Source organism: Desmodus rotundus, chromosome 1, assembly GCF_022682495.2.
Source record: "Desmodus rotundus isolate HL8 chromosome 1, HLdesRot8A.1, whole genome shotgun sequence".
NCBI classification, from domain to species: domain Eukaryota; kingdom Metazoa; phylum Chordata; class Mammalia; order Chiroptera; family Phyllostomidae; genus Desmodus; species Desmodus rotundus.
Genome location: NC_071387.1, coordinates 91,817,890 through 91,845,467, shown reverse-complemented (window position 1 = coordinate 91,845,467; position 27,578 = coordinate 91,817,890). Strand labels below are relative to the sequence as shown.

General features: G+C 43.2%; 1 protein-coding gene and 1 long non-coding RNA gene across 3 annotated transcripts in view; one reads left to right on the top strand and one right to left on the bottom strand.

Annotated features, from left to right (window-relative positions):
- The window catches only part of RBBP6 (RB binding protein 6, ubiquitin ligase), a 30,818-nt gene extending 25,283 nt beyond the window's left edge, over positions 1-5,535 (bottom strand). Inside the window, exons 1-2 of one of the 2 annotated variants that reach the window (XM_053926175.1) lie at positions 5,407-5,535; positions 4,282-4,461 (exon numbers count right to left, since the gene is read on the bottom strand). In XM_053926175.1, the coding sequence (XP_053782150.1) occupies positions 4,282-4,447 (166 nt within the window). In that variant the 5' untranslated portion in view covers positions 4,448-4,461; positions 5,407-5,535. Of the gene's footprint in view, positions 1-4,281 lie in introns of both variants that reach the window. The other variant, XM_053926180.2, reaches the window with a different exon arrangement.
- A 65-nt stretch (positions 5,536-5,600) lies between these two features.
- LOC128781167 (uncharacterized) overlaps positions 5,601-27,578 on the top strand; it is a 63,619-nt gene continuing 41,641 nt past the window's right edge. The window contains exon 1 of the long non-coding RNA XR_008427065.1: positions 5,601-5,668. This is a non-coding gene — a long non-coding RNA (uncharacterized lncRNA). The remainder of the gene's footprint in view (positions 5,669-27,578) is intronic.

Below are 27,578 nucleotides of genomic sequence, written 5' to 3'. Positions count from 1 at the left end.
ATTTTATGGGAAATGAATCGAAAAGAGCATTAATAACTACATGTTCCTTGCATCTAGATTACCGATACTGTCATAATATCCAAAGCCATTAAGGGACTTCCCTCCAAAGGACACCAAACAGTGTCAGCTGGTTCTTGGCCCTGCCACCACTATTTTTGCGGAACCTCAAATTTCAATGAGACTGAATCATTCTCTAGCTTACTTAGCTAGTAATGCTGACCGTCTGAAGTATGAAAAAAGCTGTTATTTATAATGAAGAAATTCTGTCTCTCCTAGCCCCTAAACATGAGTATTACTGAGGAAAACAGACTAAAAAATTAAATTGATGTGTTTGAATACAGAAAAAAGGATTTTATAATGAAGAATTAAGTGGGATGCAACTTTGAATAGAATGCTGATTCAAGGAACTGATATTTGAGACTTAAAAACTGAGAAGCCAGCCAGACGTGCAAAAATGCTGGACGGAGTTTCAGATAGAGAAAAGCAAGTGAGAAAAAAAGTAAAGACACAAAAAGACCAAGTAGCTGAAGAAAATGGAAAAAAAAAAAAAAGACATAAAATACAGGTAGAGAGGAACCATATATTGATTTATATTTTGTTTCTAAGTACAACAGAAAGTCATTGAAGGGTTTTTTTTAAATGACAATTTGATTTATGTTTTAAAAAAATAACTCTTATCTAAGTGGATCATGAACCCATAGAGGAATAAAAGCAGAAACAGGGTAACTAATATGGCAGCTACTGTACATTCCAGGTAGGAGATTAGGATGTTCTGTGCTAGGATATGAGAGAGAAATGGAGAGTCAGAATGTTTGAGGAAAAATTGCTAAGGCTCACACATGAACTGAACTGGGGTAAAGGAGAAACATGAACATGAATCTCTGGGTTGTGGTTTAAGCACCTGGATGAACAGTGATGTCACTTTCTGAGAAGACAGAGATGAGTGGATGCGATTTTTCTACTCTTTCAACTATTACTGCAATATTTTTGTAAGAATGGAATTTAAAAAGTAATTGGACCCATGAATTTAACTATGGTAAAGATAGTTCCTCCCTTGATAAGGGAGGAACTTGTAAATTATCAAAAAGAAAAATAATCCACTACAGGCAAACAGATATAAAAATATACCCACCTCCCTTAATTATACAATCAGACAGACATTAGGGTTTACTGTTAAGGTTGAGTTTACTCGCTTCAGTTAAGTTACTCAGCACCAAGTGACTGACTTCATTGTACACACATACACACACACACACATACCAGTTCTATTATTTTTAATCATAATACTATTAGTATTTCCTATTATAAATCATTTTCGGGAAAGGGCTCTTTTCAGGATATTTCAAGCAATAGGTTGTATCTCACAGGCATTGAGTTAAGAGTGATGCAATTTCCTAAATTCAGGAATACCAACGTAAGCCTGTCATCTTGCATAGTTCATGACAGTCCCAGATGCCAAACAAGCTCTGAGTAAGAAAAGTTGGGAACAGAAGAGATAGGGATTCTTTAAAATACAAATTCTAGAATCAAACCTTGGTGTCAAACACCTGACAGTTTCTGAATATTTAACAACTCTCAAAAGTGTTTACGGTGGGGGTTGGGGGGGAAGCAAATGTGTTCATAGAAGTCTTCCAAGACAATTTAATGAGTACAGTGCTGCATCAAATTAAAAAGTACCCCAACACCAGATGCTGTAATCGACCTTTTAATTTGTATGTTCCTGAATTACACTGATGATTTCCTAACCTTAAATACCTCTTTAATAACCTGTAAGCTTCAAAAGACTCTTTCTACCCACCAGTGTAATTTTTAATTCAAAAACATGAAGACCATGGATGAAAAGAAAAACAAGATGAATGTGAGAAATGAGGAAAGATAGTAAGAGTATTTTAAAAATACTTCACCCTCAGCTTTAAATCTTTCACACTAAGTTCAAAATGAAGGCTTTTTTTTTGGGGGGGGGGGGTACCACACAAACATTGGAAAACAAACATATAGTTAAGTTACACAGGAAAAACATAAAAAGATCACTAGAATTTCATTTTGAAATATAGTCTAGAAGTAAAACAGGATTCTTAAATCTAAAACATGAAGGTCTGGGTCAAGCATTTTAATCTAACAAAGAACTGAGGGTCCTAAGCATGAACAGATTAGGCAATTTAAACATTAATTCCAGTCAAGTAATAATGATCCAGTTCAGCATTCCCTCCTAGGCAATCTCCTAATTATGAAGCTATAAACATTTATTTTATTTATACTCTTTTTAATTCACTGGATGGTGCTAAAACCAAATGGCACTCTTAACTTAGCTGTCTTCTGACACTGGAATATTATTTCCAATAAAACTCATTAAGTGACTATCCTCTGCACTACAATATTTCTCCCAAATTTGAAGATTACAAACAATGCACATTTTCTCCCCCAAAGCTCCCTCTCTTAACCAATCTAGTATCACAGCCTTCTCTCATAAGGACAGTTCACACAGATATATAAAATAAATATGCTGCAGGGCAAAGCAGTTCCCTGTTTTCAGGGTTTATCAAGATATATCACAATGTCTTGGCTTAGAAAAAAGTAACATCACAAAATGCTTATATTTTGGATAAGAATTCCATTGATCTTATTCTATCAAATTTATTCTGGTCTAACAAAGTTGTATTCTATTAGTTGAAAAAGATGGACAAAGTCTAGCCCCAAATGATTAAATTATGTAATACTCCAGTAAAATATGAAACTTGCAGTTAGTATGTAATGATTAAAACTGCCTTAACATTCTCTAATTCCATTTATATTGTCTTTCATAAGTATCATTCCTATCAAGATGGCCTGAAATTCTTATAAATTCACCTGTTTTATTAAGTGTGACTATAATACTTAAGGAATACTTTTGGTGGCCTTAAAGATAATATTCCCCATAGGCATTTTCTTAAACGATATTTTAAAAAGCTGTTTCTCAAACATTCATGACCACTAATTTCTCCTCTCCTTAAGTAGAGATGCCATACATAATTACAATTATCACAGCCTCACATGAAGTGTCCCTTAGGTATGAAACTTTTTTAAAAAGTAGGAAGTAAGGAATATTCTTTCATATATTATCAAGTGAGTAAAATTCTTCGTTAAAGAATATTTTTTAATTATGATTGCCAGTACTGCTGTTCCTTAACACTATACAATCATACTTTTGTCTGAATATAAATAGAAAACAGCTCTTTTACATGACAAGACTTATTCTACCTACCAAATAGGCTAAAAGTGGAGCATCCCCCCAAATGCAAATAAAAGAATCTGTATCACCATAAACCAAAGTTAGTAATCAAGAAAACCCTAACCTAATTAGGACTTCACTTTATTCCTGGTCTTGGCGTGGATAAAACTGAAAAGACTGACCAACTGAAAACTACAGATCAGCATTACAATACTGAGAAAAGAAACCAAAACAGGTTGAGTCAGAACTTGAAAAGGTCATTTGTCACATTTTTGTATGAACTGTTAAATTCTCATCACAAAATGCCTTTAAAAAGAAAAGTACAGTCAGTGGATTACTGGTACTCACGGTAGCAGTCTACTGTTTTTCAGTATCCTAATAACAACATAATTATGTAAAAAGTCTAGAAACCATTACTTTAAAAAAGTCTCTACTTTTGATATTCAATAAACATGAACAAAGAGTTCGACTACTTAATTATTGTATTCTAATTCTGAAATGTACACATAAGACATATCAAGTTCCAAGAGCAAGTCCAACATTGAAGACTGGCTGGATTAAATCCTCAGAAATACCAAAGTGAGGATCCCTTCTCCACAACACAGGCAACTATAAAATTAAGACAGCAGGAGGGAGAAAAGAACGTAAAATTTGCCATTAAACACGAAAATGTGGTTAGGTTATAGAAAAGTATTCTATTGCTGCTTTTACAAATGTGAAGTCTTGCATATATATGTTCTCCCCTCCTTCTGCAGAGAAGTTAGGAAATGCCACTAGGCAAGCACCCAGAACCAGTACCCTCTCCCACCAAAACTCTCATTTTCAAACATTTGAGAGGAATAATCACACTCCCACGTTTGTGGATGTTACAGATGATCCACATATGAAGAAATCAAATAAAGCCAGTTAAACTCCAAGGCCAAATGCTGCAACCCTTGGCTGTTGATTAAAGTTGTATCAAAGCATTAGAAATAGTCCCACAAGAGCCACAAAGGCGGTTAGTCTTCTGCCAGGAACTCAACCTGGTAGTGTGTCTTCAACCGGCACAGATCTGGAGTCCATGTGACTCTTACCTTCCTTCGTCTGCGCGTTGGTGATCTGGAGGTCGCAGTCAGCAGCTTTCAGCTTCTCTCTCCCCATAATCTGCTTCTTTAGGTCGCAGAGGGAGATGTGGAGCCCATCAAAGGTGACGGTATCATAGTTGAGTTTAGAAGAAAATTTATAATGCACACAGGACATGGTGCCAAAGGATCCTAAGGTTCAGCGAGGAGACGTGGACACGCTCAATATATGTATATTTATAAACTTAAGAGCAGAATATGTACACACACAAAATACTCAAAGACACTGAAGGACCCTAAGGCCTCGGATTAAATACCCCCCAACCACAAGCAGGGGTTCGTAAAAACAATACCCCCGATACTCAGAATCACTTCATGTGCAAGAAGGCGGACGAGGACGGGGAAGGGGAATGGACAATCCGCCAACGGGCACAATGTCACCCGGCTGGGTCCCCCTCGCTCATGCTAAGGGCCGGCAGGAGACGGGGGGCAGGCGGTGCAGTCAATAGCGGTCAGTCCACACGTTAAAGTCCGAGTGACCCCGCGGGGTCAGGGGTCCGTAGTGCGGCCGCACCTCCCGGTGGGTCTCTCTCCGTGGTTTGGGATGACCCGGACCCCGGGAGAAGGCTGAGGGGAGAGGGCCTAGGCCCGGAGTCCACCAGCGGCCTCTCGCCTCCTCCTGGTTTCCGGACGACCGACGTCGGCTTCCCCAGGCCCAGGCCCAGGCCCCCCACACACACAAGCCCTGGCTCCTGCTCCCCGGAGGCCACAAGCGGTGCCGCGGCCTAGGCCCAAACGCGCGGTCGGCGGCAGAGAGGCCTTCCACAGGCCGGCGCTGCCTCTACCCCCCGCCGCCGCCAACGCCGCCGCCGCCACAAAGCCAGCACCAGGCCTCCACCGGGCCTCGAAGCGCTGCCTCACCACCCCGGGCCCCGCCGGCGGCCGGGGGTCTTCGGCGGACCCTAGCGCCGCCGCCGAGGCTCCCTGACGCTTCCTCCCGCTGAGTGCTCCGCGCTCCTCTCGCCTTCCGCTCCCGTCGCCTCTAGGCCCAGAACAGCGAGAACAAGCCCGGAAACCGCCGGGCGACGACAAGGGCTTCCTTTTTGTTCTGCCCCCCTGCCGCTCTCAGGTGCTCACCAGGAGCCGGCGACACCTCCGAGCCAGGCACTATGGCGGACGCGGCCTGGCTCCAAGCGAGCGCCCACTCCGGGGTCTCTTAAGCAGGGATTGCACGGGCGGCGCTTGCGGGCGGGGCCGGCGTGCGCGCGTCGGCGGCCCGAGGGGCGGGGCCCGTGGCGTCACAAAGCGCACTCCGCCCACGTGATCACGCGCTTTGTGACGCCCGAGCGCGGAACCGGAACCAGCCGGGAGAGTGGAAGAAACCATGTGCCTGCAAGGGGTAGGTGATACTGCAAAGAGTGTCAGCTCGTAGGGCTGTCCTGGGAGAGGAACTCAGGTTTCAGAAGGTACCACCGCGCTAGTTTACATTGCAAACCGGGGTTCCCGATTAACTCCACTTGCCAACAATCCCCAATTCTTCCGAAACCCCCAATTTAAGTAAACATCGTGGTTGCTATGCAAGCACTCCTAGCTTCCCATTTCAACGAAGTCGCTACCCTAAGATCTTCTAAGTGGAAAATAGGGAGTTTACAACAGAATAGAACTTACAACTACTGTAAAGATTTACTGAGCTCACTATGTTGCTAGGCCCAGCGCTGGGCATTTTATAGCACTGCCAGGCTCTGGAGCCACGTTGTCTAGATTGGAACACTACCTCTGGGACTCTTAGATTTAACTCTGTGCTTCTGCTTAATTGGCTGGAAAATGCTGTTAAAGTCTAGTCTCCTTGCATCACCATATATTTTGCGTGGTGATACATATGTTGTATTATAGATTCGTACACTTGAAACTGATACAATGTTATTAACTACTGTCACTTCGGTATATTTAATTTCTAAAAAGATTTTATTAAAAATAGTACTTGGTTAAGTGGGCTGTTATGTATTAAATAAATGAATACATTTCCATTGTTTAGAGCCATGCCTGGCACATGGTTCAGTGTGTCTCAATGTGGCTCAATCAATGTCAGTTTAACAACAAAAAAAACCCTCAATGGTCAGCAATACCATTATCTCCAAGTTACAGATGAGGGAAGTAAAGCTAGCAATTATGAACTTTCTGAATTCACACAATCAGGGCAATACCTGCTCAGTGGTGGGTCCGAAATCTCATTCCTAATTATAAAAGCAGAGAACTGTGCCAAGAATACCTTCAGTGGACTGGAATATTTTTTCCTTGGGGCATGGGGAAGTAGTTATTGTTAAAGGTGATTGGTGACATGGGCTGTAAAAGAATTCACAAAGAGAAGAAAGTGTAAAGAATAAAGTTTTTATTTACTCTTCTGTGGGGAACTGTTCCATGCATGGGAAATGTGGCTCAGCCTCCACTTGGAAAAGCCAGTGGGGAGCGAGGTTGGCGGGCAGGACCCACGTCCATGGATAGGTTCTCCAGTGGGAAATCAGGCCTGCATTGTACCTAGACTGCTATGAGAATTGCTCTTGCTAAAACTCCCTCACCCTGAATTGAGGCAGCAAATGTTTACTGAGTATCTTTATCTTCCTAAAATCTGAGCTAGACCTTCCAGGTATGGAGCATAGCTGGTTTCGACCATTTCTCCTTTTACATTGCAAATATCCTTCTTTGATGTATTTAGCTTGACATCCTCTCCTTTGTTGTCTGTAAAAGATAACCACCCAAAACAAACCTATGCATAGTAAATGAGGACTATCTTTGATGTAAGGTGCCTAACAAAACAATAAAAGCCGGTCAAGGCAAGGGTCCCGCGTTCTCCTCTTGAGAGGGTGGCCATGCTGTCCCTTTTTCTCCACAGGATTTCTGTAGTCCGTGTGTATTTGTATATTGCAATCACAACACCGGATCCTGCGGGCCGGGATCTGCGTCACTCTCCAAGAAAGAAGAGGGGCATGGTGTGGGGAGATACACCAGCATTGAGGGGTGGGGGCTTCAAGCTTTCATTGGATTATAATTGGATTAAAAAAGGGTGCTGGGGTTGCTGTTGTGAGGCCCCTGGGCTGCTGTAACGAGGCTGCAGTTTGTTCCAATGTTATCTTCTGCCTGTGTCTGTAGGGATCAGTTAGTCATGTTCTGTTCTTACTTTCCAGTCCTGGGGACACAAACTCAGAAGACTAAAATGGCAGTCAGGTTTAACAAGGTCAAGGCCTGCTGGGCAAATGGTGCCACAGTAGCAAATAAGGGCTGGCTTTATCCTTTCGTTCCCCACTCTGGTTTTAAAATGGGTTTATTCTTAATGACCTGGTCTGGTTCTGGGGAGTAGGGACGAAGTTCTCTTTCTTCTGTAACTAATTCCTGTGGATTATGGACATAGAATGGTCCCTGCCTGTGGATCCGGGTATGGGCCATTAAGAGGGAGAGGGTGGAACTGGACAGCCCAGACTGAGAGCTGTAGCCAGGGGTTGTTTGTAAAAGGAGTCTGCTAGAGCTTGGATGCTTTGTTGAATGAAAGACATAAGATATCTTAGGAGACGTGGCCCAAAAGCAACAATAAAGAGGAGAGCTGTGATAGGACCTAGGAAAGGAGTCAGCCAGGAAAACCAGGGCCAGATATTGGTTTTAAAATCCCACCAGTCAAATCCTCCTGTTGCTCCTTCTTTGTAGAATTTGTTTGCTTTGTCAATGATATTTCTTAGATTATTTTGTATTTTTCCAGATTGGTTAACAAAACAACAACAATCCTCATTAAACATAGCACAGATCTCTCCCTGGTTAGTAGTAGTTAGTACATCTAGGGCTCACTTATTTTGTAGGACTATTCCTGCTAGGAAAGTGATTTGTTCTTGTAGGGTATTAATTTGGTTGGCTATGTCAATTATCTGTTGAGTTATTTCTAAGGATAGTTGCTGGGCCATAAAAATGGAGTTTAAAAGGTCTGTTTTGAGAAATATGGTGAAGAGGGTTTGAGTCCCTTGAGGGCCTCTAGCTTAATTGGGTATTGTGAGCAGCAAGGAAAGTGTATGGGGTCTTTGATGTGGGTAGTGGTTGGCTGTATGTGATGTGCCCTCCCAGGAGTGTCGGTGTTCCAGACTTCAGGTGGGACTCTATTTACAGCCTTAGAGGGAATGGAGTTTTGGAGGGAGGCTGGGGTTGAGTAAGTCCCTAATAGTCCTAAGAAAGAAGTCTGAGGGTGTAGAAGGATCTGGGCACTTAGCAGTCATTAAATCTCTTCTAAGAAGAGCAGTGGGACAATTAGTAATTCACTAAGAATGAGTGATCGAAGACCTGATCTACCAGAGCACAGAGGAGGATCGGGGTCTGTAGCATGGCCTGTGGCCTTCCCTAGGCCCCTATGGTGGAGATAGGAGAGGGAGACAAAGGGACTGAAAACTCTGGAAGAGCAGAGTAAGTGGCTGGGGTATCAATTAAGGAATCAATTAGCCTACCTGCAACAGGGAGAATTACCCAAGGCTTGGCCAATTTGGTGCTGTGAAGTGGAACCCAGTCCGATGCCAGGCCTGTCAGTCCGATGTCTGGAGGAGGCCCAGGAGGTCTGTGGATATGGAGGGAGCCCCTCTAGGAGTAACTGCCGGTTCCAGAAGGGGAGTACAATCTCCTCCTTTGAGGAGAGGTCAGTTCTTCCAGTGCCCCAAGTTTTTGCAACATGGGCATGGTACAGCGGCTGCCGCTTTTTCTTAGGGCACTCTTTACTCCAGTGACCCTTTTGTTCGCAGTTGAAGCAGGTTCAGGGCCCCAATGCTACTGATGGCTGTCCTTGCTGCTCAGCAAAGTGCTTTCCCATAGAGCCCTCTCAATTGCTGAAGCCACCATTTGGAAAACCTCTTTTTGCTCCCGGGATCATTGTCGATCTCACTCCCTTTTCTCCTCTTGTCTAGCCTCATCATGATTGTTAAAGACTTTGAAAGCCAGATCAACTAGCTCTGCTTGTGCGGTATGAGGGCCCTTTTCTAGCTTTTGGAGTTTGCTCCAAATGTCTACGGCTGACTGGGAGATGATGTGTAAGGCTAGGATAGACTGGCCCTCCCCAGAATCGGGGTCTAGGTTAGTGTAGGGGTGAAAAGCCTCAGAAAGCCTAGAGGAAAAGAGCAGGATTCTCATCTGGCCCTTGAGTGGTTTCCTTAACTTTGTTGTAGTTTACAGGCTTAGTAGTGGCCCGCTTCATTCCCTCTATGAGGCAGTAGAGCATGTGATCCCATTTATTGTGCTCAGGGGGGTAGTATGGTACTCTCTATTGGGGTCCTGGTCTGGGATGGCTGTGGTAGTGGGGCTGTAAGTATTAGGCTGCCTCTGATTTAGGTCATCCCTATACTCCTGTGCCTTGGCCCAAATATGGTCTCTCTCTCCCAAATTGGTATACGTAGAAAAGATAATATGAATATCTCTCTAGGAGAGGTCATAGGAGAGAGATATTCAAACTCCTTTGTAAACTTAGCTGGGTTTGCCGAAAAATTGCCAAGTCTGACCTCAGTTTTGGAGAGGTCTGACATTGAAAAGGGAGCCTGGGCCTGAATAATGCCCTCCCATCCAGCAACCTCTCAGAGAGGGAACTGGGTCGTGGGCTTAGGAGGTTCCTGAAGGAGACAGACTGAACAAGTGTGGCTGGGAGAAACCCAATCTGAAGGTGGGGCAGGAGGAGAGGTCTGAGGAGAAGTAGGGAGAGGAGGTGGAAGGGGTGTTGAAGAGTCCCGTGATGGGGAATATGGAGGAGGAGGTGCAGAGAGGAGGATACTGTCAGAATTTTGGGAAGATGGAGAAGGAAGGGAAGTAGGTGTAAGTAAGAACATGCGACAGGAAGCGTGGAGATCAGGATGGGGAGAGAGTTTGAAAAAGGGCTGAATGTAAGGAACCTCAGACCATTTCTCAGAGTGACAACAGCACAGGTCGACTTGAAGCATAGTATTATAGTTAAGACACCCCTTCCTGGTCACCCAGTTTGTATTGAGGCCAGGCTGTGCTGCAATAGAAAATCAAGGGCTTGGGCTTCAGGTTGGTAAGTCCCAGAGCCTTCAAACTCTTAAGTAGACAACCCAATGGGGAGTCCTTGGGAGGGGTCAATTGAATATTGCCCGTGGTGAGAAGTATGAAAAAGAAAAAGGAAGAGTATCTCAGGGGTGAGAACAACCAAGGTGGGGGGGGCGGGAGGTTTGAGGAGGGTGTTACCAACTCAAATGAACTAGAGGTCTGCAACCAGAGCTGAGTGTCCTCGAGCCTGAGGGCAGACTGAACACAAGGTTCTGCCTCAGAGCCAGGCACCCCTGATTCTCTTCAAACTTGGTTTTCTGACAATCATCTTGTCAGAAAAGTCTTCCTAAGGCTACCTTATCTAAATAGGAAGGCCATCATTCTGTATGCTTTTACTCCTTTTTTTCCCCCAAGCACTCATCACTGCATGGCATGGTATATCCGGCTTTTAATTTTTTGTCTCCCCACACCTTAGAACAGGGATTTGTCTTTTTTGTTTATGTTGTATCCTCAGGTCCCAGAACACTGCCTAAATATAGTAGGCACTCAATAAATAAGTGTTAAATTTGTGATCTGTAGACATATGGCAAAAAGATTTTGGTTAAGTCAAGGGCAGCCTCAGAGATGAAAATACAATTCAACTCAACCACATCATCAACATCAGTGCTTTTTATTTTACATTTGAAATAAAGACATAACTTTTATTGACAAGCTTGGGATACAATGGACTTCACAGAACAATAGAAATAAGACACTGGAGTGTAACATCGTAGCAGATAGGTTAATACTCTTCACCCTCATCCTCTCCTTCAGCACTATCTGCTCCAACTTCTTTATAATCCTTCCCAAGGGTTATAAAGAAGGATTCCACAATCCTTCTGTGGCCCTCATAGGTCACAGAAAACATACCAGTAGACAAAGGCACACTTGGCAAACATCAGGTCAAACTTGTGGTTCAGGCACGCCCGGTCCTCAGCAACAGCTGTCATCAAAGTAAAACAGCTTGCTGTAATTTGGCCAGGTCTCCACCAAATACCACAGTGGGAGGCCAGTAGGGCCCAGTCCACAAACTAGATGGTGCACTTGGTTTTGATGGTGGCAATGGCAACAATGACATCTTTGGGAACCACGTCACCATAGTACAATAGGCAGGAAGCCATGTGTCTACCATGGCGAGAGTCAACATTTCACCATCTGGTTGGCTGGCTTAAAGTACGCATTGGTGATCTCTGCTACAGTAAGCTGTTAATGGTAGGCTTCCTCAGCAGAGATGACAGGGGCATATGTGGCCAGAAAGAAGTGGATGCAGGGATAAGGTACCAGGTAGGTCTGGAATTTGGTCAGATCAACATTCAGGGCTCTATCAAACCTGAGGGAAGCGGTGATGGAGGGCACAACCTGGCTAATAAGCTTAGCGTAGGTTGGTTGCTCAATATTGATGTTTTAGATGGACTTGTCATTCACGAAGGCACAATCAGAGTGCTCCAGGGTGCTGTGGGTGGTAAGCATGGAATTGTAGGGCTCAGCTACAGCTGTGGAAACCTGGGGGGTGCTGGGTAAATGGAGAACTCCAGCCTGGACTTCTTGCCATTATTAATCAAGAGATGTTCCATCAGCAGGGAGATGAACCCAGAATGAGTTCCCCCAACAAAGCTGTGGAAAACTAAGAAGTCTGAACACTTGGAACCCACAGTCATTAATGAAGTTTGTACTGGTACCGACTACCAGCTCCTCCACCCTGAATAGCTCATCACAGACAGGGAAGATGCTGCCAATTACAATACTTGTGGGCACTACACCATTGACAAGGAGATCATGGACCTTGTCGTGGATGGAATTCAGAACTAGCAAAGCAGTGCACAGGTCTTCTAATCCTGCCAAGTGCCCAATAGCATGACATAACCAGATTCTGAGTCTGGTCTCAGCCCAGATTCACAACAAGTATGTCCCTTATGTCACCAATGCATCTTCCCCAAATGGATGATTGTCTTTGTATTTTATTTATTTAATATTGCAGACTATAGAAAGTTTTGCATTTTTATGTAATAAAATCCCTGCACCTTTTCCCCAAAGGTTTTAACCTTTACTCGTAAACTTAAAAAAATAACTTTCTAGCCACTCAGCACCCATCCTAGATATTTATTTGCTTATGCTTCCTTCTAGTTTATATATGAGCTTCATGGTTTTAAATTAAACTCTATTCTGTTGGAGGTTTTTTTTTGTGTATAGGGTATGATATAAAGATGATTTTTATGCCTTATAAAATTGTGAACTATATTGTTAATAAAAAGCATAAACTATATACTTTGATGCAAGTTATACACATGTTTTACAGCTATTAAAGAGTATTTAACTATGTTTTAAACTATATTTTATACAGATGGGATGATTCTTTATTTTATAGAAGATTTTTGCAACATTACATTTGACTCCTCTTTATTTTGTCTTCCTAGCAGCATTTTAAGGTGTATTCAATTTGATGAAAGCTAAAGGTCATGGATTAAATCATCATGTGAATTGAATTTTTGAAAATTGATGTGAACAACTTATTGTTTATCCATTTGTAACTCATTTATTTATCCAGCACACATTCAAATGGCAAAATAAAAATGTCTAAAAATCCATGTGTGGGAGATAGGGATCAGTGGGATCCCCTATGATCATTGGTGGGGTATATATTGAAACAGTATTTGAGGAAACAATTTGGCATTCTCTTGCAAATTTAAGTATTCCTATACCCTATGAATCAGTAATTCCATTCCTGGTTTTGACTGTTATGTACTTGCACAAGAATTTCATGGAAGCTCTTTTTAAGCAAAAACTTGAAACAATCCAAATGCCCATGATTAGAGAAGAGATAAATGCATTATAATCTATCCAGACAGTGGAATATTACACAGCAGTCAAAATAAATAAAATACAGCTACATGCAACAACATGGTGATAGGATCTTCTTTAGCTGTTCTTGAATCAAAAAAGCAAGTCTCAGAAGATGACCCATTGTATAATACCCTCTCTATAAATTTCAATAACAGGTAAAACTTGTTAAGTAAAACTTGTATAGAAAAAGACATTATTTAGCTTGGCATACAAATTTAACACTGCTGAAAGAAAATGACCAGAAAACACAAAACTCAGCGTTGTGATTACCTCTGAGATGGAATATGAGTTATTGGTAGTTATCTTCTTCTTGGGTGGGTTCACAGATATTCATTATTTTACTAAAAATAAATAAAGACAACAATTAGACTAAAGGGGAGCCATGCACAGAACAATGTTGACAAGAGGTCCTGAGATCAGAATTATGACTAATCCACTGATGGGCCACTGAGGTTGCATCTCTCCTTTCTTCCCACTGCAAACAAATAGTGTCACAAACATTCATACAGAAAAATGAAGTCCCTTAAAGAAACAAAAATTAGGCTAGCTCCCTAAACTCTGTTGCAGCACTTAACACTGTAAGTATAAATAAAACTCATTTTTACTTGTACTTCAATAATGCAGTTCTAGTCTTTTTGCGTTGAGAAGGGACTTGGCCATCAGACTCCTGGGGACCTGGAGCCAGAAAATGCCACCAGTGATCTTACATCATCCAATATCTTCTAACTTCATTCCATACTATGCAAGTGGGACTCAGAACTACGAACATTTTTAAGTGGTGGGGCCTCTTAAAAGTGCCAGGGGATGTTTTTTATTAAAGATTTTATTTATTTATTTTTAGACAGAGGGGCAGGGAGAGAGGGAAACATCAATGTGTGGTTGCCTCTTGCACGCCCCCTACTGGGGACCTGGCCTGCAACCCAGTCATGTGCCTGACTGAGAATCCAGCTAGCGACCCTTTGGTTCGCAGGACAGTGCTCAATCCAATGAGCCACACCAGCCAGGGCCCAGGGGATGTTATATATAGGCAGATATATACCATTCTGGCTTCTAGGAATTCAAGGGTTCTAGGTAAATACAAAGGAGGAGCAGCAATGGGAATGTTATTGTGCCGTAGCTGAGGCAAAGCAAAGAACTTCAGAGAAGGCTCTTCTCTTTCAAGTGAATGCAACTTATTCATTCATTCCCCAGACGTGCGCTATGTCACGATTGCCGATGTGTGCCAGGAACAGGGCTGGGTGCCTGGCTGTCAGCAGTGAACAAATCAAAGCCCCTGCCTGAGGGAGTTACTATAAGTAAGGGGTGTTATCTACTTTTAGAGGCTCCAAAATTTGCCACATGACCTTGGGTAACTTAACTCCTCTGGCCCCTGGTTTCCTGTAAGGCCTGTGTCATGGGCCCAGTGTGATTCCATTTAGAAGGACCCAGTGCTAAAATGGAGGTGTAGGTCGACACACTATTCCTCCTCGCACAACCAAAAGAAGGACAACAATTTAAAAACAAAAAACAACCAAAACTGACAGAAAATCAAAATGTATGGAAGTCTGACAACCAAGGAGATAAAGAAGAAACATTCATCTAGACTGGTAGGAGGGGTGGAGACAGGCAGCTGGGCGCGGCAAGGCGGCAGCTGGCGGACCCAGCGAGGTGACGGATTGTGGAATAGGGCAGGCCAGGCTGCAGCTGGCAGACCCCACAAGGTGGTGGCTGGTGGACCATGTGGCCCCACATTCATGCATAGACTGGGAGCAATGGCAGGGGAACAAAGCAGACCACGCAGCCCAGGGCTCCAGCGTGGGGGAATAAAGTCTCAAACCTCTGATTGAAAACACCTGTGGGGGTTGAGGCGGCAGCAGGAGAAACTCCCAGCCTCACAGGAGAGTTTGTTGGAGAGACCCAAAGGTGCCTAGACATACACAAACCCACTTGGGAATCAGCACCAGAAGGGCCCAATTTGATTGTGGGTAGCGGAGGGAGTGTCTGAAATCCGGCAGAGAGCAGAGCAAGTGCCATTGCTCCCTATCAGACCCCTCTCCCACGTACAGTGTCACAGCGCAGCTACGAGCATTACCCCACCCTGGTGGACACCTAAGGCTCCGCTGCTTTACATACCAGGTGTGCCAAGACAAAAAAAAATTGGCCCAAATGAAAGAACAGATCAAAGCTTCAGAAAAAAATGCAACTAAGCAACAAAGAGATAGCCAACCTATCAGATGCAGTGTTCAAAACACTGGTAATCAGGAAGCTGACAGAACTGGTTGAATTTGGTCACAAATTAGATGAAAAAATGAAGGCTATGCTAAGAGAAACAAAGGAAAATGTACAGGGAACCAATAGTGATGGGAAGGAAACGGACTCAAATCAACGGTGTGGACCCAGAAGTAAGAAAGAAACATCCAACCAGAAAAGAATGAAGAAACAAGAATTTGGAAAAATGAGGAGAGGCTTAGAAACCTCCAGGACATCTTGAAACGTTCCAACATCCGAATTATAGGGGTACCAAAAGGAGAAGAGGAAGAACAAAAAACTGAAAACTTATTTGAACAAATAATGAAGGAGAACTTCCCCAGTCTGGCAAAGGAAATAGACTTCCAGGAAGTCCAGGAAGCTCAGAGAGTCCCAAAGAAGCTGGACCCAAGGAGGAACACACCAAGGCACATTATAATTACATTACCCAAGATTAAGCAGAAGGAGAATCTTAGAAGCAGCAAGAGAAAAGCACACAGTTACCTATGAAGGAGTTCCTATAAGACTGTCAGGTGATTTCTCGAAAGAGACCTTATAGGCAAGAAAGGGCTGGCAACAAGTATTCCAAGTCATGAAACGCAAGGGCCTACATCCAAGATTACTCTATCCAGCAAAGCTATCATTTAGAATGGAAGGGCAGATAAAGTGCTTCTCAGATAAGGTCAAGTTAAAGGAGTTCATCATCACCAAGCCCTTATTATATGAAATGTTAAAGGGATTTATCTAAGAAAAGGAAGATAAAAAATATGAACAGTAAAAATGACAGCAAACTCACAGTTATTAACAACCATATCTAAAACAAAAACGAAAACAAACTAAGCAAACAACTAGAACAGGAACGGAACCACAGAAATGTACACCACATGGAGGGTTGTCAACAGGGGAGTGGGGAGGGGGAGAGAGGGAGGAAAGGTACAGAGAATAAGTAGCATAAATGGTAGGTAGAAAATAGACAGGGGGAGGGTAAGAATAGTGTAGGAAATGTAGAAGCCAAAGAACTTGTAAGTATGACCCATGGACATGAACTATAGCGGGGGAATGTGGGAGAGAGGAGGTGTGCAGGATGGAGTGGAGTGAAGGGGGGGAAATGAGACAACTAATAGCATAATCAATAAATATATTTTTAAAAACATAATAGGTAATCAAGAAGGGGAAGAGAGAAAGAAGTGGGGAGAGAACTTGTAAAAAAAAGAAGGACCCAGTGCTTGGTGTAATGCTCTGCTGGTGCTGTCTTGGCATTCCTCATAATTTTCGTTTTGTCCTGAGCCCTGCAAATTATGTAGCTGGTTGTAGTTTCTTGATTTGTGAAACAGTTAAAATAGTGCCTTCCTAGAAACAGAAAATAGGGGTTGGGGGAAGGGGAAATGGGAAGTGATATTTAGTTGGCAAAGAGTTTCAGTTTTACCAGATGAAAAAGTTTTAGACCTCTGTTGTACCAAAATGTGAATATATTTAAAGCTACTGAGCTGTACACTTAAAAATAATTAAGATGTTGAATTTTACATCATGTGTTTAAAAAAAAAAAAAGGACAAAAAATAGTACCTTCCTGATAGGGTTATTAACACAATTATATGACAGTGCCTGGCACAGAAGCACCATTTAAGGGTTGTTTGGGAAGTAAATTCGAATGCCAAATGGTAGAGATGTCTCTCTGAAGTGCTTCCAACTTGGATAAACATAACAACACCACCAAAAACTATGGCTAGCATTTACCACATGTTTCTTCTTCACCACCCCCTGTGCCAAGTAGTTTTTATATAATCCTCCTTCAATCCTCCCAAGAACACTGTGGATAGGTCCCAATATTGCCCCCATTTTATAAACTTGGCATCAAGGTTCAGAGAGGTGAGGTCACATGCTTGAGGTCACAAAGGAACCACAATTTTTTAAAATTAATTAATTTATTTTTATTCAGTTACAATTGTCTGCATTTTCTCCCCTTCTCTCCACCCCACCCCAGCCAGTCCCAGCTCCCTCCCCCACATCTACCCTCCCCCTTGATTTTGTCCTTGTGTCCTTTATAGTAGCTCCTATAGACCCCACTCCCCACTATCCCCTCCCCACTCCCCTGTGACTATTGTTACAATGTTCTTAATTTCAATGTCTCTGGTTATATTTTGTTTGCTTTTTTCTTTTGTTGATTATGTTCCAGTTAAAGGTGAGATCATATGGTATTTGTCCCTCACCGCCTGGCTTATTTCACTTAGCATAATGGAACCACGATTTAGAACAGGGTGTGCCTGGCTGGAGAGGGCAGTCTCTTCAATACTATTTTATGGGCAAGATGTCAGTCCTGTCAAGGGGCCCGAAGGAAGGGGCTGCCTCTGTATGGGTATCAGGCACAAAGCTGGTCCACTGCCAGAAGACTGTCTTGCAGCGGCTTTCCTCTGTCTCTCTCCAGCTTATCCTCGGGTATCTCTGGTCTAGTGTTTTTTTATCATGTCTCTACTCCTAGATTAAGTTCCAGGAGGGCACAGATCTCATCTGCTTCATCTGCATCTTCCTTGGGGCCCCTGGCAGGTGCTGCGGACTTATCTGTGAAGCCCCATATGACTCTTGATAAGTGGTTCTGCTGACTTCTTCAGCAGTAACAAGCCTGGTAGATTAAAGCAGGGCAGTAGCCCAGAAGGTCCCTGGAGGAAGTGCAAATGGGGACACCTATACTTACACAGGCTTTGCTCAGGCTTTGTGTGTGCCCCTCACCCACTCACGTCTGTGATTGGTGGGCCCATATTCCAGGCACTGGGCTCTGTGCTGTCCCATGTGTCACGTACTGTCTCCTTTATCCTTACCTGTAAGGTAGGTGTGGTTCTTCTCCCAGTTTTACACAGGAGGAAAACTAAGTCTCAGGGAGGTGAGCCCAAGGTCACAGCTAGTAGTGATGGACCCAGGACTCAAACCCCATGGTGAGTTTACTTTCCCTGTCAGGCTGGTGTTCCTGGTGGAGTCTGTCACACCTGTCCCTGTCTCAGGTCTGTACCTTGCCTTTGCCTTGCTGGCTTTTTCTCCTGGAGATCACTGGTTGAGAGGAGGGGAATGAGAGAAAAGCATTCATTCATTTCATTGAACTCAATGAGTGACAGCTTGTTCCTGGCACGGTTCTAGGCACTCAGAATACAGCAGTGAACATGACAGCCAAGGCTTTTACCAACCTGGAGTCTCCATTCTAATGAGGGAGAGACACAAGAAGCAGTGAGACAAACAAAAAGAAGAGATGAAGGAAGAATGTGCTAAGTGGTATGAAGAAAATAAAACAGTGAGATGGAGCGTGATGGGTGGTGGGTTAGGGTGATTAACACTGGATAGTCAGGAAAGGCCTCTGAGAGGAGGTGGCATTTGAGCTGGCATTTGAATGACAAATGAGGTGAGGTTCTAGGGGAAGAAGTTTCTAGGTGGAGTGAATGACAAGTGTGGGTGATCCAGGGACAGTCAGTAGGCCAGTGTGGCTGAAGTGTGTAGATAATGAGGGGATGACAGAGCTCATGCCAGAGAGAAAAGCAGGAGCCAGGTCATGTAGAGTTATAGAAGCCACCTGAACAACTTTTGATTTGAGAGAGGACTGTTCTAGAAAGGTATGAGAACTCAGGACCACCTTATGATAATGTTCAGGGAGATTTGGGTATGGAGAGTTACCATGTATTCCTAAGACTCAAGTTACAGTTGAACTGTAATTGCCTTTACCCGTACCCTGGGAAGTTCCAGGAACCGGGAGAGGCCAGGAGAGCATAGGTTGTCAGGTGTGGTTTATTGAAAAGGCAGTGGCTGGGTGGCACAAGCACCACACATGGCTCACAGCATCTTTCCCAGGGGTCACATGACCAGGACTGTGACTTCAGACAGGTGGGGAGGGATTGATCCCAAGACAGATCCTGCAGCTCTTGGAGCTTGTTCCACCTGTCATGCAGGATGGTTGAAATAGATCTGTCAGGAATGGGTCAAAAGTAACCCTGATAAATCTAGGCCTGTGACTTGTTAGAAGGCCTGCAAGGGGCTGGAAGTAGAAGTCCTTAGTGAGACAGGAAAAAGGAGACATGCAAGGGAAAGGAATACCCATATGACTCTGTGCCAAGACCTCTAGCTTGTTCCCAGTGCAGAGGCCAGAGCATCTGACTCAGCAGGGCTGTATGCAGGTGATTCCGAGGCACAGCCAGGATTAAGAACTGCCACGTTCTTGGTGGCTCGTGGTTTAGTGCACAGATGCAGGCACCACACACAGCCTTGCTTCAAATCCCAGTTCTGCTGCATACTACATTAGGGGCACTGAGCAAGTCATATATGCTCACTGCACCCTGTTTCCTCACAGCCCAATGGAGCTGGTAACTATAGCACCTCTAGGCTATTCCAGGGAATAGAGCACCTGAGAGCAGTACCCACAGCAAGTGAACATGGGCCATTATTAGCCTATTCTATTGACCTTCAGGACCACCCTGTAAAGAAAGCATCATTATTATTCAGGTTTACAAAGAACTGAGGTGTAGTGAACTTTCCAAGGTCATACTAAACATATTTTATTTGCAAAACAAAAAGACACACTCCATCCCAAAATGCTCATGTGATCTGAGGTTCAATGGGCAGATCACTGCCACTGCTTGCAGACGGGAGGTAATAATAACACCCTTCTTGCAGGGTTGTCCTGAAGGTGAAATGTGGCAAAATTCCAGTCAGTCACAGATCCATTTTGCCCAAAAAACAACTATAAACTCTGGAGAAAATGTAGCTACCTGAAAACACTGTGGAGCAATCAAATCCAGTCAAGTGCTGGAAGGGTGTCTTCACTTGGAAGAAAGGGACAGCACTGGGTGAGTGTACTGTTTTCAAAGACAGGACAAGTCTGTGCCAAGGGAGGTAACTTAAACTCTGCTAGAATACTACCTAGTTTTACTGGCCAGAAGCAGCAGAGGACAAGGATACATAAACACAGCCTCTGGATATTGAGGGGAGATTCCAGAAAGAAAGATCCAGAGAAGAAAGTCCCACATTCTATATGTGAACTCTGCCTAAATCTCTGGCAGAACACATGCATGCAGGGAAACTCTGGTATACAGCTCTAAACAAAGTGAACTGGTATTTCACCTGACACTCACCCCTGGGAAGCAGTCCTGCAGTGTGAGTTCAGCCAAGTTAACTGTCCGCTTAATAAAAGGAATGAAACTGCCTGCTACATAGTGATAGGAAAGGATATTCAAATATATAGTTAAGTGCATGGCATCATAAAAACCACTGTATAATGTGCTTCCAAATTATAATACCTACCTATTTGTATATGTACATGTGCACATATACATACTACATGCATATGTACACACACTTGTATCTATCTAGAATATTTCTGAAAAGCTGAAAGGATACACAAGCTGGTAAGAGTGATTGCTTTCTGGGAAGGGGAAATGGAATTGGGTGTTGGGCTGACCAATACAGGAAGCAGAACCACTTTCGTCCCACTGCTGTTTTTTTAAAAGTCACAATCATTAAAGTATTCAATAATTTTCATGCAGAAAAATTCACCCTTTTTGGTTACAGTTTTCTGATTTTTGGCCAACAGATACCATTGAGTAATAATCACCACAGTCAGGATACAGAATATTTTCATCACCCTTCAAAATTTGTGGTCAACTCCACCCTCTACCCACAACCCCTGACAACTGTTTTCTATTCCTGCCCTCTTGCCTTTTCCAGCTCATTGTATAAATGGAATCATGCAGTATGTTACCCTTTGAGGTTGACTTCTTTCACTTAACATGTTGCATTTGAATTCTACATTGTATCAGTGCTTCATTCTTTTTGTTGTTGACTAATCCTCATTGTTTGGGTGCACCACAGCCAGTGTAGTCTTCAGCTGAATATGTGTGTTGTTTCTTCTTCTGGGCAATTACAAATAACACTGCCTTAAATTTCATGTCCAGGTTTTCATTTCTCCTTGGTCAGCACTGAGGAATAGGTTATTGGGCCACAAGGTAAGTGTCTGTTTAACTTGACAAAAAACCTGTCCAATTATCTCTCAAAGTGATTCCATTTTTACTGCCACCAGCGATACATGAGGGTTCCAGTGAGTCCACAGCCTTGGCAGCATATGATGTCGTCAGTATTTTTTCTTTGTTTCAGGCATTCTAATGAATATGTAGGAGTATCTCACTGTGGTTCTCATATAAATGTCCCTAATAGTTGATAAGTTAGAGCATCTTTTCATGTGCTTATTTGCCACCACATATCTTTATAACAACATTATTGAGATATGATTCACATACCGTAACATTTACCTTTTAAGGTTCAGGGAAGAAGAAGCATAATTGGTAGGCATTAAATAGGCGGGAAGAGGTAAAAAATGGTATAGGAAACAGAGAACTCAAGGAACTTATGGGTACAACCCATGGACATGAACTAAGGGGGGGATGCCCGTTTGGTGGGTGCAGGGGAAAGGGCGGGAAAGGGGGAAAATTGGGAAAACTGTAGTAGCATAATCAATAAAATGTAATTAAAAAATAGATAAAAGCCACCATGAAAAAAGAAAAAAAAACATTTACCTTTTAAACACACACAAGTCAGTGGCTTTAAGTATACTCACAGAGGTGTGCAGCCATCACTAATATCTAATTTTGAAATGTGTTCACCACCCCGTACCCATTAGCAGTCATTTCCACTCCTTTCCCCACTCCACCACCCAGCACCTAGCAATCAATAATCTACTTCCCGTCTCTGTGAACTTGTCTATTCTGGACAATTCATATAAATCAGGGGTCCCCAACCTCTGGACTGCAGACTGGTACTGGTCTGAGCATGTTAGGAAACATGCTGCACAGCAGGAGGTGAGCTTGAATGTAATGTGCTTGAATCATCCTGAAACCATCCTTCCTTTTGACCCCCATCCCACAGAAAAATTGTCTTCTATAAAACCAGTCCCTGGTGTCAAAAAGGTGGGGACTGCTGATATAAATGGAATCATACAATACATGATTTTTTGTATCTGGCATCTTTCACTTAGCATAATATTCTCAAGTTTTATCCATGCTATAGCATGTATCAGTAATTCATTCTTTTTTAAACAATTTTTTATTTATTCTATTACAGTTGTCCCAACTTTTCCCCCTTTGCCTTCCTCCACCCATCTCACCCTCGGCTCCCACAGTCAGTCCCCACACCATTGTCCATGTCCATGGGTCATTCATACATGTTCTTTGACTAATCTCTTCCCCTTCTTTCCACCCTCTCTTCTCCTCTCTGGCAGCTGTCAGTCTGTCCCATGTTTCCATGTCTCTGGTTGTATTTTGCTCATTAGTTTATTTTGTTCATTAGATTCCTAAATGAGGTCATATGGTATTTATCTTTCCACAACTGGCTTATTTCCCTTAGCATAATGCTCTCCAGTTCCCCATGCTGCCACAAAAGGTAGGAGTTCCTTCTTTCTTTCTGTCGTGTAGTACTCCATTGTGTAAATGTACCACAGTTTTTTAATTCACTCTGAGTGCCCAATCTACTGATGGGCACTCAGGCTGTTTCTAGCACTTGACTATTGTGAATAACACTGCTATGAACATAGGGGTGTGTAAGTTCTTTTGAATTGGTGTTTCAGGGTTCTTAGGGTATGTTCCCAGCAGTGGAATCACTGGGTCAAATCTTTTTATGAATGTACTATTTCACTATGGGCATTTGACTTATTTTACTTTATAGCTAGGATGAATCATGCTGCTATGAATATTCATGTACAAGTTTCTATGTGGATACCTGTTTTCATTTCCCTTGAGCATATACCTTGGAGTGGAATCACTTAGTCAAATGATAATTCATAGTTTAACTTTTTGAGAAACTGCTCATCTGTCTTTTAAAGCAGCTATACTATTCCACATTCCCACCAGAAATGGATTAGGATTCCGGTTTTTCTCACATCCTCACCAACACTTATTCTTCTTGGTTATAGCCACCCTAATGGGTGTGAAGTGATGCCTCATTATGGTTTTGACTTGCATTTTATTAACGACTGATGATAAGCATTATTCTGTGTGCTTATTTTGGCCACCAATTTTGCTTGTCTGGTGATTTAGCCTAGATCTTTATGACTGAGGGCTCTGAGCCCCTGGTTTTCCTGCCTAAAGGAGGCTAGGGTTGCTGTAATTGCCTCTTCATGGTTAAAATTGGGCATGGGAACACCAGGAGGCACCCCAGTAAATCCTCTGAGTTTCAGAATCCTCTCTGTCCTCATTATGTAGCAGCAATCCCATGTCCTTGTGATAATGAAAGTCAATTAACTCTGTGAATATAGTAACTGCTGTTTTTTGCCTGCTAGGCTCCTGGCATAAGTAGCTCCAAATGACCAGGGAGCAGGTTTAGGGTAGGGAATGGTGACAGTGTCACCTGGTAGGAGCATTCCTCCTCTAGGAACCAGGGTCTTTAGTTCAGAAGAGCTTAAAATTTCAGGGAGAGGAAACACAGATTCATAAGTAGGTCACCAGGAGTGACAGTGGAAGGGCCACTGCTACCCCTTGATTCTCATATCCATTCATCACAACTTGTAAGGACACACCACCATATAATGGCTGTTGGTTCAAAGGATATATTGCATGTTAGGGGACAGCACCCTTACCCCAAGGTCTCATCACCAAGCTGTATGTTTAAGAGGCCATTTCAGTGTTCTGTCAGACAAGCAGCTGCTGAATGATGGGGAATATCATGTCCATGGTCATCTCTCTTTCAACATAAAGTAAAATCCTTAGACTTAGTTTGTTGTCCAGGGCCCTATGATGGAAAATAAGACACTTTGCAGGTCGTTAGATAGAAGTGCTGACCAAGGTACTATTGACAGGAAAGGTAAAGAAGCCTACACTTGGGATTCACAGAATAACAGCAGGGACAATTCACGGCCTTCTCCAGGGTAGAAATGGCCAATGTAATCAATTTTTCACCGTGGATTGTTGGGTTCTTCTAGTGATGGCTCCATTCATAGTGTCAAGAGACGATGTTGACAGGCAAAATCTTCATCTGCAGTGTGGCCTTGGTGGGAGGGAGCCCATGTTGCTGGGCCTTTGCTGAGTCTCTGCCATGTGATCATTTCATTCAAGGGCTCACAGTTATAACCTACTTATAGCTGAATACAGAGGCTCACACATCTTCACTGGACAAGTCTCCCTGTCCAGCCAGTTCAGTTGCTTTCTTTTGGAGGATGCTCTCTGGTGGGCATTGACATGAGACACAGGGATGCACACCCTTTGTGCCTCTCCTGCAGACCCACCCATGCACTTTTGCTTCAAGATCTCTGATTTCTCATCTTGCTCCTTCAAGGCTACTGATCAATCATTTGAGCCATTCTCCACCGCTGGTAAGTCACTTCTCTCTTGTCACCAAGTTGATGACCAGGTAGGTCTAGTGCCTGAAGCTCTGTCCAGTCTCTTGAAGCTTCCCCTGAGTGGGGACACAGTGTATTTTCAGCTCACACAAATGTATTGAGCATCTATGGACTTGGCTTTGGTTTTCTCATTCTCTGTGGCTGTATGTAGGAAATTCTTCATTAGGACATAGGTATAAATGAGGAATAGTATCAAAACCATAGGGTAGATAACAGTAATGTGTTGGTCACATGTTTGTATAACTCAATTGAGCCCTCTGGGCCTACTCAGGAAGGATCTCGAATGGGTCATTTCCACTGTCCTATGGATTTCTATTGTACTTGCCAATGTTTTCACTCAGTGGGTCTAATAACAGCCAGTTCGTATTGGGTGTCCCATGGTTAGGTGCTCTGTCTCTACTAGGGGTAGAGTGTACTGGCCAGAGTGAGGGGTTTGGAGTCAGAACTGGGCTCCAAGACTTTGCCGTTTTTTGGATGAGTTGCTTATCTCTTTAACCCTCAGTTTCCCCTTGTATAATGATAATACCATAGAACCTGCCCTTCAGGGTCTGTGAGGGTGAACTGAGAGACACATGTGAAATGCTTAGCACCATGCCAGGCAGGGTCTACATTTAACAAGCAATAACGAATCCTAGCAGTAACAGTGTTCATGAAACATAAGCCCCTCTAACCCATGTGACTGAAGGGCGTCCTGAGCTCCTGGCTGACTGTAAGCACAGTCCCATATGAGGCTCCAAAGATGCAGTAGAAGGCAATCAAACCATGGTAAACCTGTTTTTGCAGTGCTTCTAATCCATGTGGGAAGATCCATCCACCCCAAAACAAGTTGGCTTTCGTGGCAGCATTTCCAGTGCCACAGAGAAGAGAGCATGGGAGTGAGGAACAGGAACCTCTGCTCTGGTTCTGACATCTTACTCTCTGAGTTCCTGAGGGCAGGGATCTTATGTGTTTTGTTTTCCTTAATCACCTGAGTCTAGCGTAATGCCTAACACTGATACAACATGTGTTGAATGGAGGGCTGAGTGTGACTGGGGGGTAGGTTCTTTAGAACTGAGCTTCTAGGTATGACAAATAGGTATAAAAAACCTTTGTCACAGAATGTCTGTGTTGTTCCATTGATGTAGGGAAGGGCTTTATAAACGGGATTTTTCTCTCTGAATGATGGTTTTCTCCAGCCAGGCACTGTGCCTTGTGGGTGAACAGGATTCAGTTGAAATCTATCCCTGACACTTATAAGCAGTGTGGACTTCACCACGAGTATGACTTCAATGTGGATGAGCACAATTCAGCATTTAGTAAGCTGTCAATAACCACCCCCTTGCTGGGGCCCATGTACATTTGAGCACGCTTCCTGCTGAGTTTTCTGTTTGGTCACTAGAGGTCAGGCTAATCCCAAAGTTCAAGGCTCCTACCAAGGAGGCAGGAACCTTATCTAGTGTCCAAATGCAAAAGTAACCTTATCCTGTGAAACTGTACACAGATGCTTTCTACAGTATATCTCTGTTCTTCCCAACGAGCACTCATATTTTGTCACCAGGCTACGAGTATGGGGAAGCCAATTGAGGACAAATATGTTCAATTATTTCCGAGAAATATCCAGAGGACAAAAGAAAGACAAAACTGAAAGTAAAAAGAATTTCTGGGTGTCAAATATGTGTTGGAAACTTTTATAAAGAATTTTACACATATTAACCTGCTTAATACTTATAAAACTCTGTGGGACATGTATTTTTAGTTCCACTTTACAGATGAAAAGTTGCCATAGGGACATAGCAATTGAGATGAGCTGCCATTAAGAACCTGGGATCTATGAAACACTGCTGGCTGTGAGCACTTTCCAGGCCCAGATTCTTTTGTTCTTTGGGACACATCTTTTTTTTTTCTTTTTTTTTAATTTTAATTTTTTATTGTTATTCAATTACAGTTGTGTGCCTTTTCTCCCCATCCCTCCACCCCACCCCAGCCAACCCACCTCCCTCCCCCACCTCCACCCTCCCCCTTGATTTTGTCCATGTGTCCTTTATAGTAGTTCCTGTAAACCTCTCTCCCCACTGTCCCCTCCTGACTCTCCTCTGGCTATTGTTACATTGTTCTTAACTTCAATGTCTCTGGTTATATTTTGTTTGCTTTTCTCTTCTGTTGATTATGTTCCAATTAAAGGTGACATCATATGGTATTTGTCCCTCACCACCTGGCTTATTTCACTTTGCATAATGCTCTCCAGTTCCATCCATGCTGTTGCAAAGGGTAGAAGCTCCTTCTTTCTCTCTGCTGCATAGAATTCCATTGTGTAAATATACCGTAGTTTTGGGATCCACTCACTTGCTGATGGGCACTTAGGTTGCTTCCAGTACTTGTCTATTGTAAATTGTGCTGCTATGAACATTGGGGTGCATAGGTTCTTTTGGACTGGTGTTTCAGGATTCTTAGGGTATAATCCCAGCAGCGGAACTGCTGGGTCAAAGGGCAGTTCCATTTTTAGTTTTCTGAGGAAATTCCATACTGTTTTCCACAGTGGGCTCACCAGTCTGCATTCCCACCAACAGTGCACTAGGGTTCCCTTTTCTCCGCATCCTCTCCAACATTTGTTTGTGGATTGGTTTATGTTGGCCACTCTGACTGGTGTGAGATGGTACCTCATTGTGGTTTTAATTTGCATCTCTCTGATGGCCAGTGATGCTGAGGATCTTTTCAAATGTTTCTGGGCCCTTTGTATGTCTTCCTTGGAGAAGTGTCTGTTCAAGTCCTTTGCCCAATTTTTAATTGGGTTGTTTGTCTTCCTGGAGTGGAGTCATGTGAGTTCTTTATATATTTTGGAGATCAGGCCCTTGT